The sequence below is a fragment of the Onychomys torridus genome, chromosome 4 (genome assembly GCF_903995425.1).
Source record: "Onychomys torridus chromosome 4, mOncTor1.1, whole genome shotgun sequence".
In the NCBI taxonomy this organism is placed as follows: domain Eukaryota; kingdom Metazoa; phylum Chordata; class Mammalia; order Rodentia; family Cricetidae; genus Onychomys; species Onychomys torridus.
The window spans coordinates 131,526,538-131,539,212 of record NC_050446.1 but is presented as its reverse complement, the minus strand read 5'-3'; the positions used below and the strand labels follow the sequence as shown (position 1 = coordinate 131,539,212).

The 12,675-nt window shown below is 53.6% G+C and overlaps 1 protein-coding gene across 1 annotated transcript in view; it reads left to right on the top strand.

Annotated features, from left to right (window-relative positions):
* Positions 1 to 3,676: 3,676 nt before the first annotated feature.
* Bmp7 (bone morphogenetic protein 7) overlaps positions 3,677 to 12,675 on the top strand; it is a 76,863-nt gene continuing 67,864 nt past the window's right edge. Inside the window, exon 1 of the mRNA XM_036184670.1 lies at positions 3,677 to 4,606. Within this exon, the coding sequence (XP_036040563.1) occupies positions 4,192 to 4,606 (415 nt within the window). The 5' untranslated portion in view covers positions 3,677 to 4,191. The remainder of the gene's footprint in view (positions 4,607 to 12,675) is intronic.

The following is a 12,675-nucleotide window of genomic DNA, read 5'->3' as shown; positions in this document are numbered from 1 at the left end:
CTGTGCGTGCGTGCGTGTGTGCGTGTGTGTGACAGAGAGGGAGGGAGGCAGGTTTCAGTGGGGGGCATGGTGGGGTTGTGTGGAAGGCTGGAGAGAGCTTGCTTTTCACCTTGAGTCTGAGATCTAGGTTTATTTGGCCTTGACCAGGTTGGGTGGGAGCAGGGAAACTGCCTGTACCCCCTAGCTGTGCAGGGCACCAGCTGGCTCAGCTCCTGCTCCCCAGGCGGATGGAATGAGACTCTGCAGCTGAAGATGAGGTCCCACCTTGCTCTGCAATGTATACATCAGCAGAATTCTTTTCTTTTTTATAGCCTTGGAGACATATGCTGTTGGGATTGACTTCGTCTCTGCAGGGTGTGACTGATGGTACACCGGATGAAAACTCCTTGCCCGGCACTGGGAGGCTAGCTGGGGAGGGCAGTCTCCAGACACAAGGACACCCCTCCATTCCAGGCCCAGGTGGCCCAGGTGTGGAGCAGCCTGGGGGATCACATTACACTCTGAAGCCTGTGCTGGGTGCCCTGCCGGGGTGGGGGTGGGGCTGGTGTGGGTCAGGGCCTGCCTGCTCAGGAAGTCCCTGGGCCCAAGCTGGCCTGGGGTGGGGGCTGGGGACAAAGAGAAGCTGGCAGGGGACCGGGATTCAGGAGCCTTAAAATTGACTGGGCCTCCTTTCCTCTCACACCATTGCTATCTGCTCAGGGCTGTGATCCTCTGTGCAGACCACCATGGAAAGTTCTGTTCATTTTAACTACAGGAAGCTTCCTCCAGGGGTGTTTTCAGTCTTACCAGATGGCAACTAACATTTTCAAGGATGTCCTCTGTACTCGAGGCCGCTGGCAGATCCCTTTCCGTGGGGGGCACTTGTGAACCCTTAAACCACCTTGGGAGTCACAAGCTCCTAGCCCCTCATTTTATAGACTGGGAAACTAAGGCAGGAACTGGCCAGTTTCACTGCCACTGCACCCAGGCTGCCCCTAAGCATCCCCAAAGCCTTTCCTGAGATGGCCTGGGTGCTGCAGAGGTGCTTCTGAACTGCTTGTTTGCCCCACCATCCAGAAAAAGCTGGGATCTGCTGAGGTCTTGGGGACTCCTCTGGGAGGAAGAGGAAGGAAGCACAGAAAGATAATGATGACTGGGGGGTGGTGGGAGTTCAGAGGGAATCTTATCTCCAGAATTGAGGAATGAGAAAAGATGGCCCCAGGGAGGTGGGAACCCGGGTGAGGGGCAGCCTTTCATGGTCTATGCCTGAGTCATTGGCCTTCTGGGTTACATTGGATTGATCCATCCATCCAACAGGTACTTGGTGAGCAGACATCCGCTTTGTTGTGGGTGTGTGGGGTCCTCAGGGAGAGACCAGCAGGAGACACACTAGGATCCTTCGTTTAGGCCTTTTTGGTGGAGGACTTGATTGGAACCCCTGACAGGAGTGTTTTCCACATGCAAATCGGCAGCAGCCAGACCTGGTCCTCCTCTGCAATGACTCCACCTTGCTAGCTAGGGGCTTCCTTGAGCAGTACACCTTAACTTGATGTCATTCTAGACTTTGGAAGGAAGCCACTTCCTGCACTGAAGCTGGCATTGGGATCAGCATAGTTCCTGTGGGGCTTTGGCTAAGGCCGCAGGAAGGTCTGGGGCTAGCCTAGTTCCCGCTTCTGCTCTTGCTGGCTGGGCTCCTCTTCTTGATGTCTTTTCCAGGAATGTGTCTCTTTCAGAAGCTCTCCGTTCCATCTCTCACCTTACTTGGGTGGTTCATTCTCTTTGTGGGGTCTTGTTTGTGTACTGTCCTGTGGACAGCGGCTTTCCTGCCCCCCCCCCCCCCCAGCTCATGGGTCAGATGTCCTCCTCTACCCAAAGGCCAGCCAGATGCTCTGTCTCTATTTTCTTGGGTCCTCCTCCACCTGGCTTTGGTATTTCCCAGGCAGAAGAAGGAAGGGACTGCTCCATTCTGGTTCCCAGACCTTACTGAGGGTCCCTGCTGTTTCCAGGGGCCTGAGAACCAGCTTGTCACAGAGGTCACCGTGCTGTCCTCCTGTCTGGCCCTATGTGTGGCATCTAGGCTGGCCACAGGGTTTGCTAAAGTGAAAGTAGGCCCTTTGGTGTATTCATTTTCAAGAACTGTGACATGGTGACCAGAGGTCATGACAGCCAGCATGGCCTCAGTTCACAAGGCAGGTCCAGGGAGGGCCTCTCGGGGATCTGTACTGGCCAGGGACTGAGTACTGGGGCATCCACAGCCCGGGTTTAAGACCTGCCTCTTTTGTTGTCTAAATTCTGCAGGCCTCAGGCAGCCATGTTATCAAAAATCCCCATGTGCAGGCTCCTAACGTTACGGGAGACTTTCTCACCAGGCTGTCCCTTTTCACCCTAGGACTCCAAGAGGGGCCCCTACTCAATGCCCTTCCCCAAACTCTGCCCCTCACACTTCATCTCGGACTCCCTGGGTTCTCTGGAAGCTAGCCTTTAGGAGAGCACGGAAACCTGGCCTACCATCCTACAGACCCACTGCCACTCTGGGTGAAAGCTACATTGCTCCCATTTTTCAGATAAGGAAACTGAGGCCACAAAGAGCAGCAATCCACTGAAAGCCCCAGAGGCAGAGTGTTTTGAGTCTTTCCTTGTGTGAGGAGAGGGTGGCTGGTCCTTCTGGGACAGGAAAATGCAGTTGGGAGGTCTCCTGAACAGCCCCTGGGCCATGAACTTGGGTACAATGACCATCTGCCTACTCCTTAGCCCTGCCTGGGGCTGGGAGGCGTCTGACTGTGAAGAACTAAGAGACTTGTGTCAGGATAAGGAATGGGTGGGAACACCCCCCCCACACACACACAAGGAAAGGGTGAGAACGTTTTCTAGTCCCAAATTTCACTTATGCACTCAACAAAGTTGCAACATCAGAGGATTCTCCGGTTCTGGGTTCAAAATACTAGGGTAAAAAAGCCTAGAAGCCAAATCTGAACACTCAGGATGCTGGACTTGGGGGCGGGGGCGGGCATGACCATAGACAGCGTAAATCAAGACTGTGTGTGTGTGTGTGTGTGTGTGTGTGTGTGTGTGTGTGTGTGTGTGTGTTTCGGGCAGTGAAGTGCCGAAAATAAAAGTAACGTCCGTAGGAGGAAACAACCTTATCTCCACATTATCTCTGCCCCTCCTTCCCAGAGGAAGTGGCACTCTAGGGGGAGGGGCAGGGAGAGAACGTCCCTTGAGGAGGAATGGCGGGGTAGCAGAGCTGGCAGCTAAGGAGGTGTGCGGAGTGGGTCTGCATGACTACAGCAAATGGAGTATCCGGGAGGGACTGGAGACGAGCCAGGTCCAAGGGTGGCCACCTCCGAGGAGCCTTCTGGATTCCCGCGCTCCCTCCCGGTACTTTCCCACCACAGCCCGAAGGTGACACAGGTCTCACTTTGGCCACCTCCAAGTGCGAGTTCCGAGAGGGCAAGGCCGCCTCGGACTCCTCTCTCCGCACCCCTGCGGCGTCGGTCCAGGTACGGGACACATGGTGGGCACTCGGTAAATATTTGTAAAGTGCCCTGGGAGGAATGAATGAAGCCATTGGGCCAAGCTTGGGGAGGGCGGGGCCGGGCGCAGGTGGGAGGCCGCGGGAGCGAGAGGGGCGGGAAGGTCGGTCCTCCCGCTCCTCCTCCCCCTCCTCCTCCTACCGGGCCCCAGCGCGCACCACTCTGGGGCTCCCGAGGCGGCTACAGGGAGATCCGGGACGCGCAGGGCTGGAGCAGCGACCTGGGGCCCCTGTTCTGGGAGCGGGAAGTCGGAAGAGGGTTTGTAGCCGGTGCCGGCAGGCCTGGGCGCTACCCGAGAGAGAGAAGGGAGCGAGGGCTCGCCGGGCGCTCAGCTGCCTCCCCGGCATTCACTCTCCGGACTCCAAGGTCTGCAAGGCTGCTGCTCCTCCCATCCCGGCCCGCCTCCTCGCTCTTTCCTTAGCTCTCCCAAGCTGCTGTGCTAACCCTGCGGTGCGTACCGGCGAGTGCGGGCCGAGCGGCCCCGCGCCAGGGCTGAGCAGAGGACAGAGGCGTCCCGAGCAGAGCGCAGCCGGCCGGGGAGTGGCCATGTGTGGCAAGGCCGCGGCGAAGCTAGTCTCCAGCAAGTGATCTCGCGTCGTGGACCGCTGCCCTGCCCCCTCCGCTGCCACCTGGGGCGGCTCGGGCCCCGGTGCCCCGGATCGCGCGTAGAGCCGGCGAGATGCACGTGCGCCCGCTGCGCGCTACGGCGCCACACAGCTTCGTGGCTCTCTGGGCGCCTCTGTTCTTGTTGCGCTCCGCGCTAGCCGACTTCAGCCTGGACAACGAGGTGCACTCGAGCTTCATCCACCGGCGCCTCCGCAGCCAGGAGCGGCGGGAGATGCAGAGGGAGATCCTGTCCATCTTGGGCTTGCCCCATCGCCCGCGCCCTCACCTCCAGGGAAAGCATAACTCGGCGCCCATGTTCATGTTGGACCTGTACAACGCCATGGCGGTGGAGGAGAGCGGGCCCGACGGCCAGGGCTTCTCCTACCCCTACAAGGCCGTCTTCAGTACCCAGGGTCCCCCTTTAGCCAGCTTGCAGGACAGCCACTTTCTCACCGACGCCGATATGGTCATGAGCTTCGTCAACCTCGGTGAGTGGCGGTGGGAGGGGTATGTCTCAGACGGGGACCACTTTGGGACAGGGAGAGGGTCTCTGCTTTCAGCCAGCGGATCCACCTTTCCATTTGCAAAGCATCAGTGCCCGCCAGAGACTCTCGCACCCGGGTCTTAATGGACCCTAAGCTCTGTGCGCTCCTGGTAGGGCTTACAGGGGGATACCAGGAGGGAAGGATCGGTCCTGAGTTTCTTTGCCGGCTTCGCCCGGGGTTGGGGAGGGAGGTGCGGGCTGGGCCGCGGCTCAGTTCAAAGCGCCCGGCTGGGTCATGTGAGCTGAACCGGCCACAGCGGCCCGCGCTACCTGGATTTAAAGGGCCCTTGTGGGTTAAGCTGCCTTCCCGCCCTTCCTTCGATCCTCTGAGTCCAGCCTGGCTCTGGCATCGCGAGCATCCCATTCCCTTCCCCGCCCTGGCCAGCCGTACCTGTCCCCTTGCGGTGCGCCTGTCTCGGCGCGCACACGGAGCGCCTCGGGGCTCCTCTCCCAGCCGCTGGGCCCCTACCTTTGAGCTCTCGGCTGGAGCCGGGGAAAGAACGTTGCCATTGCAAGCTTTCTATTTTAAATATTTAATGATAGGTCCCGGGCGGGCAGAATCCATTTTCAGCGTTTATCACGTGTGGCGCGCAAACCACGGGGTTTGGCGATTGGGTAGCTGGGGACCTCGGAACAGAGGCCGCCACCGAGTGGCTAGGGAACCCTCTTCCCTACCGGAGTCCCAGCCAACCAAGTGATGCGAGGCTATGTTGCGGCTGGTCCGGGACAGCTCCCCCTGCATTTGTGCGCTCACATGCTCACTTGTGTCTAACTTGCTCAAACTAACCCCCGGCGGAGCGCTGTGGGTTGATCATCAAATATTTGGCTTTGGTGATAACACACCCTGATAATGCTGCTTCCTGAGCCGCTTTTATTCTGCTTGTGGAAGTTGCTGAGAAAGCCCCAAGTCAAGACACCAAACACACCATGGGCGCTGTGTCAACTTGGAAATAATGCAGCTTGAAGGCCACCTCTCCCCCGCTGGGCACCTGGGGCGCGGAAGGGGTCTCACGTAAATCCTCCCAGCTCCAGATAAAGGCCCTGGAGTCCCCGGGAGGCCATTGTCTGCCTCCGTTATTGATCAAAAATACCAAATAATGAAACAAGGGTCATGGTGGGTGCTAGAGATACCCAAACAATATGAAACAAGTTTAAATTCTCCTTAGACACTTGTTAAGAAGAGACCCTGCTTTGGAACTAACCGTCTTCAAGACGTGAAGGAAGGAAAAAGCCTGTGACCAGACAACTGCAAGAGATTTTCCTGGGGGCAGGACTTTAGGGTGCTGGGAGATGGAGGCTGTGTTTCACTGTGTCAGTTTTTTAAAGTATGTAGATTATTGCTAAAAAACTATAGAACACTCCTAAATAGCATGCTTAGCAGTATGTGGTCAGCATGGATGTGTGAAGCCGTCTCAAAGCCAGGGTTAACAGGGTCCTTTCCTTGGGGTGAGGGTAGGGCTTTCAGATCTTCTGTTCTCTCCTCCTGTGATCTCCAGGAAGGCCCTAACCGATGCTTCTGAGCCTTGCTGGGCTCATCAAGCAGCGATATATAATCCCTGACTTGGTGGCCATTCTCTGTTCTTCAGGTCAGGCAGTGTGGCCCCAGCTGGCCTCCTGCATCCCAGAAGGCCAGGTGGCTCCCAGGGCGGCTCCCCGGGCCCTGCTGGGAACTTGGCGGGGGCGGTCGCTCCCCCTGGCCTTGGGTACAAGCTGGGGCATGCTGGGGAGGCCACAGCTGGGTGGCTTCCTCTGGCTGCACACACACACACACACACACACCTTTCAGTCCATTCTTTCATGTTGTAAGGACAAAGACTGGCTTGTCTGAGCCTCTTACTCAGTGGGGCTGGCCTTGGGCTTTTGTTGGACCATCCTGACTTTCTCAGGCCTGGTTTTCTGGACCATCACTCCCAATTAGATAGCAGAGCAGCTTTTAAGAGAATCCATGGACCTGGATCTTGTTTTCTTTCTCTTTCTGTCCCTAAACTATAGGTAATTAGGGGAAGCCTCAGACTGCAGCTGCCCAGAGCTGGCTGTAGATGCATCTTTAATCTCTGCTGGGCCACAGCGCAGGCCTGCAGCACCTCCTGCCTCTGCTGGTGTGATCTCTCCCTGGGAGCGACTTGGGGGAGCAGTCAGGTGGAAGAGGAGTAACATTCTGATTGTAAACTTGCCCCCACACTGAGTTTGCTGAGAAAGCTTAGTTGGACTGCCAGTCACGTGGATAAGAAATAGACAAAGCTTTAGAAAGCCAAGTTGACTCTTAGCCTCTCACTCCCCCAGTGAGAAAATGTCACTGGTTCCCGTCAAGCCGACCCTTGTCACTGTTGCTGCACTTGGTGTTCATGCAGACTGGCTTCCCCAGCTGCCCCCTCCCGCCCCCGCACACCTCCACGGCTCCCCAGGCCTGCCTGCCTGGGGACCCCTGCCTCAATCCTGAAGGCTTTTGCAGATCCTTTACCCTTCTGTCTGCAGCCAAACTGGTTTTTATTCTTGTAAGTCGTTCTCGCTGGAATCTGAGCAGTTTGCTAGGCTGAGTGGGTCTACACTAGAGGGAAATACACAGCAAAACCAGGTGCTGCTGTGTGCGAAGACTTGACCCTCCCAGACGACAAAGACCAGCCTGCATCATAAAGCCTCTGGAGAAGCCAGTCGGCTACTTGCGTGGGACACCCATCTTCCCAGCTCTGGCCCCTGAGTTCAATGGCAAGGTCTGTAAACTGGTTTGGATTAACAAGCCCCTGAGTCCTCTGGGTAGAGTTCATTTTGGAATTCAAAACAGGCCACACTCTCTTAAACAGTCCCCAGGCAAAGTTGATCCTGCAGAGACTTAGTCTAGCCATTAACCCCAACCATTCTTTCTTTGGAAACCCCAGCAGCTCTCTTCAGAATCTTCTAGAAAGCCAACCGGCTTGGAGAGGGTGTATGACTCCTGTTTATCTCTGGGCCAGGTTAGGAAGGAATGAAATTTGTTTAATCTTCGAAGCTAAGTTAGAAAAAGGAGAAGTTAGAACCCTGTCATTATTGTAGCCAGCACATAAAAGTGGCTTTTGTTAACTCAGGCTGGGAAGCAGAAGGGAGACCGAGCAGTTGGTTTTCACTTTACCCCATCTGGCTGTCCTTTCTGTAGACAAGTGTTTGGTGTTAAGATCTCTCCTTTACCCCTCGGAACAGGCCCTACCACTGGGGAGTAGCAGGGAGAGGTTCTGTTACAATTTAAACACGTCCGTTGGGGAGTGCTCCACGAGCATGGCTGCAGGCGCCTGCAGCTGTAAGCTGGCCCGCCTTAGAATTTGGAAGGGGTTCCTTCACATTCCAGCTCTTTCTGGTTAGCAAAGGAAGGTTAATAGAGATGTCACATGGTTTCCTCCTTCATCTCTCTCTCTCTCTCTCTCTCTCTCTCTCTCTCTCTCTCTCTCTCCCTCCCTCCCTCTCCCCCTCTCTCCCTCTCTCTTTGCAGACCAACTTCACCATAGGGGTGCACCAACAGCTGTGTTTTCAGTAACCCTTTCAAAATCACTTTTAAACCTCATTTTCCTGGGTCTATAAATCAAAGATTCCCCCTCCCCTTTTCCCAAGGATATTATGTGACCCAGATTTGAACTGTTTGGGATCTTTTGTGTATTTCCCGTCTGCAATCAAGGCAAAGGCTGGGCCCTGGATGGCAGCTCGGATGGCTGGCTTGGGTGTTTATCCCAGGGCTGTCATTTGGGTCTGAGGTTCCCGTGGAAGGTGGGAGGTGGTGCCTAGAAGAGCTGGTGATTGTTTCCCTGCGTGGAGAAAAGAATGCCTCTGAGACCCAGCTCCAGAGGACTGGGTTGGGGCCTTAGCCTCAGCAAAGATGGTGGCGGCCACCGAGCCTTTGCCCAGATAAACACTGAGCATGAATGATCCCCTGACCGCTGGCATGCCTGTGATGTGAGCGCATGTCACATGCCTGCTGAACTGGGAGACAAGTGATGATTTCATCCCAGGCAGAGTCCCGTGGACATTGATTGATCGCCCCCATCGCTTTTAAATCTTGCCCACCCCGCTTGCTAAGGTCATATTTGGCCCTCATCGAGCCTCACAGTGTCCTCCGGCTGCCTCCTCCACCCTTCCCACCCTGGCCCTGCCCCTTCGTGTAGCTGTGGAGTGGAGAGCCCTTCCCTCCCAGCAGCTGAGGTGGGGGCCCATCGGCACACGGGGGATGTGGCTGGCCACTGCACAGCTTGCCTTCTCGGGCTCTGCTGTGTCTCTGGGGTCAGGGCACAGGCAGGGATGTATAGGATCTGTCTTGCTATTGTCAGAAGGAATGCACTCCGGGATTAGCGGGAGAGAGCATGGTGGTGGGAGGGAGCCACAGCTGTGTACACTTATTATAAAAGATTTAAGTCCCACTGGTAAAATCAATATATTGAATTGCACAGCCCTCTGCTTTTAATTAGTTTAAATCAAACGCGCTCAGGCTGTTTTGCCTCCCCTTGCCTCCGTGGGGTGAGGAAACACCAATATTTACATAGAAACTGATAACACGTTCAGCATCACGCACTCCAACGGCCTCAGCCTGATGGATCCCAGATCGACGTGGAGTTGGGAGGGATGATGTCAGTGGGATGAGGGACGTCGGTGATGCCTGAGGCTTGGATCCCGATATTGGGACACAGTAGGTGTGTGCTCAGAGGCAGTGTTGGTGAGCCTAGACTTTCAAGAAAGTAGCCTACTTTTTGGATAGGCTCTCAGAAAGCTGAGTGAGATTCACCGATTCGCCCTCTAGAATATTCTTGCAAAACCATTCAGGGTCTCTGGCAGCATGTGGGGTTCTTTGTGCTGGGGCAGCTCGGGGCACATGCTTATTTATTCCAGAACTCACCCTCCTAGTCCCTGCAACTGTTTATAGAGGCAGGAGGGCTTGCATTGCAAGTGACCGCATGCACCACTAAGGCTATTATGTGAACCAGTTGGTATTAGCTGTGTGCTCAGCTGGGATCGAATTCCCCAGGTTTTGCAGCAAATGGCATTTGACAAATACTATTTGACAAAAAATGTGACTTGGTATTTCTTAATGTGGAACAGATATTTCACGGTTAACCTCCCCCGGGTGAAAAAAAATCGCTCGACCCCCAAGTCGAGCAGTGCAGATGAACGCCAGGACAGGCTGGGTACTTCTCCGCTCCAGGATGGGCTGTTTATAATTTGGGGGATGTCAGGAGTGCACGGAGCCCGACACGCCCCGTTGTGAAGCTCAGAGTAGCATGTGCCAGGCTGTCCTTTCAACATTTCTGTGGGAAGGCATCGCGGGGAGCGGCGCAAAGCCTCCACTGATCCTCGAGGAGTGGATCGAATTAATGAGGCCTCTGCGAGCACCAGGGTTTGGGTAACTGCTTTATTGTTTGGGAACCAGAGTGCTTATAATCTGGTTCCTGTACCAACATGTTTAACGTGTGTTAATGCATTTCCAAACCGGAGCCTCTCAGCACAGCCCTGCTTTTCATTAATTGATGTCAGTAGCATGGTACAGTATTTCAAAGGGCCGGCCAAGCATAAACTGTGTTTCCAATTTCCTTCCTTTCCTGTGTTTAGGATGCCATTGTTAATTTGTTCCCATGCAGGAGCCGGGGCTGCCAACAGGCTTTCTATAAAGGGCTTCCCAGTGAAGGCTTCCAGCCCTCGCTCATGCTCAGGGCTGCCTGGCCAAGTTTCCTGACACTTTGCAGTTAATTCTGGATGATCTATGGGGTGGGGGGTTGGGGGCTTCCCTGCCGAGGAACGGAAGTTCTTGGTGACAGCGGTGGGTGTGGCTTGGCAAGGGAGCCCTGAGGAACATCCACAGTAATTCTCTTTAGACACGGCTTAAACCCATGCGTCTGTTTCCACCCTGGTGGAATAAGTAGCCGTGTGACCTTGGACGAGCTACTTTAACCGTCTCTGAGTCTGTCCACTCATGCTGTAAAGGCTGGATAGCAATCCTCTCCTCCATAGATTCTCAAGTCCCATCATCCCAGAAACAGTAGGTGTATAATAAATGTACTTCTTGTGGTTGTGCTGGGTAGAGCTGTATTCGTTTTGGTATGTTAGTCTAAATATAGTTAAAATTTCTTATTACGTTTATTTACTGGGCAGGAGGTGCATGTGTGGCACATGGAGTTTAGAAGACAGCTTGTGGAAGCCAGTTTTCCCCCTCCACCATAATGGGTTTAGAGATCAAACTCAGGTTTTCAGGTTTCTTTACCTGCCGAGCCATCTTGCCCACCTCTACATTTCAGTTTTTTTAAAAGATTATTTCCTTTCCTTTCCTTTCCTTTTCTTTTCTTTTCTTTTCTTTTCTTTTCTTTCTTTCTTTCTTTCTTTCTATCCATCCATCCATCTATCTATCTATCTATCTATCTATCTATCATCTCGTGTGTGTGTGTGTGTGTGTGTGTGTGTGTGTGTGTGTGTGAGAGAGAGAGAGAGAGAGAGAGAGAGAGGGAGAGGGAGAGGGAGAGGGAGAGGGAGAGGGAGAGAGAGAATGAATGTACGCACGCACATGTACTCACAGATGCCCACTGAGGCCAGTGGAGGATGGCTGACCCCTTGGAGTGGAGTCACTGGCGTTTGTGAGCCTCCCTGTTCGCATGCTGGAGTCACAGCTCTGAGCTTCATGACTGAACACCAAGCATTCTTCTCCACTGAGTCATCTCTCCTGCCCAAATTTCAGTGTCTAAGTAGTTAACTATAAATACTGAGATGAGGTGCTGTGAGTGCAGCTTGACTGCTAGAGCTCTTGTCTACACGCAGGATGCCCTGGGTATGATTCTCAGAACCACGGCAAATCAAGCGTTGTAATGCCAACATTTGGAAGGTAGAGGGCAGGAGATCGGCATGCTAAGGCTAGCCTTGGCTATGGAGCACATTCAAGGCCAGCCTGGACTACGCAAGAGTATGTCTTTTAAAAAAAAAGTACACAGATGCTGAGATCAAGTGTTTGAAATGTAGCGGGACATTAATGGTGCACACCTTTAATCCTAGCACTCAGAAGGCAGTGGCAAGCGGATCTCTGCAAGTTTGAGGCCGGTCTGGTCTGCAGAATGAGTTCCAGGATAGTCTTCAAAAGCTACACAGAGAAAACTGTCTTGAAAAAAACAAAAAACAAAAAAAGTATTTGAAATGTAAGAAAATGTCCCGAGTTAAGTTTCCCCGTTTTCCTCTGAGAGTTAGAAACTCTTTTCAATTGCCATTAATTACATCCACCCCACTCAGATCCGAGGCCCCCTCAGTACCACTCCCCATGATGCCCTTCTGACATAGATGGGAACAGAACACCACGCTGACCGATGATGAACAGAGAAAATGCTGACTCCTTCTCTGGATTTTAGTATCTGTGGTTATTTAAAAACATCACAACCTGGGAGATCAAAATGGAGTAAGGTTTCTGTATAGAAACTTCAAGTAAAAACTTGTTTCAACATGAAAAAGTTTAATTAAAAAAATCTCATTACTGAAGTATTTCTTCCCACCCCTTTCCTGGAAACTTTCCCTTTGGGGGAGTGAGGAGCGCAGAGCATTCATTAACTGAGCCTGCAGCAGCGGCTTCCACTTGTGATTGGAGCAGGTGCAAGGTGCCCCTGACTCCTGCAGCTGGGGCTGAGCAGACATCAATAAAGCCTGGTGTGGATTCCACAGAGGCCAGAGGAGAGAGGTCATGTCCAAGGCCTTAGGCAGATGTGGGTGCCCTCCTTCTGGGGCCCCACAAACGTCCTTCAGCTTTCCATGCCTTTTGGAAAGTCTAGCACAGTGCACACATTTCTCAGCATCCCTGAGGCCACGTGTTTTGTCCCATCTGTGTCCCCAGGGTCTTTAGGCTTCCATCTCTGAAATCATGCTTAACTGTGAGTTCGAACTTGTGCTGTTTTCAGAGCCAAGGGTGCATGTTTTAAGCCCTGATCTGAGGTGTGCATTCTTACCTCAGCCTCACTGTTACTTTTATGTGGCACTAAACATTATACCCTGTATCTGATGGGCCAGGTGTTCACCTGCTGGGTGACTTCATAC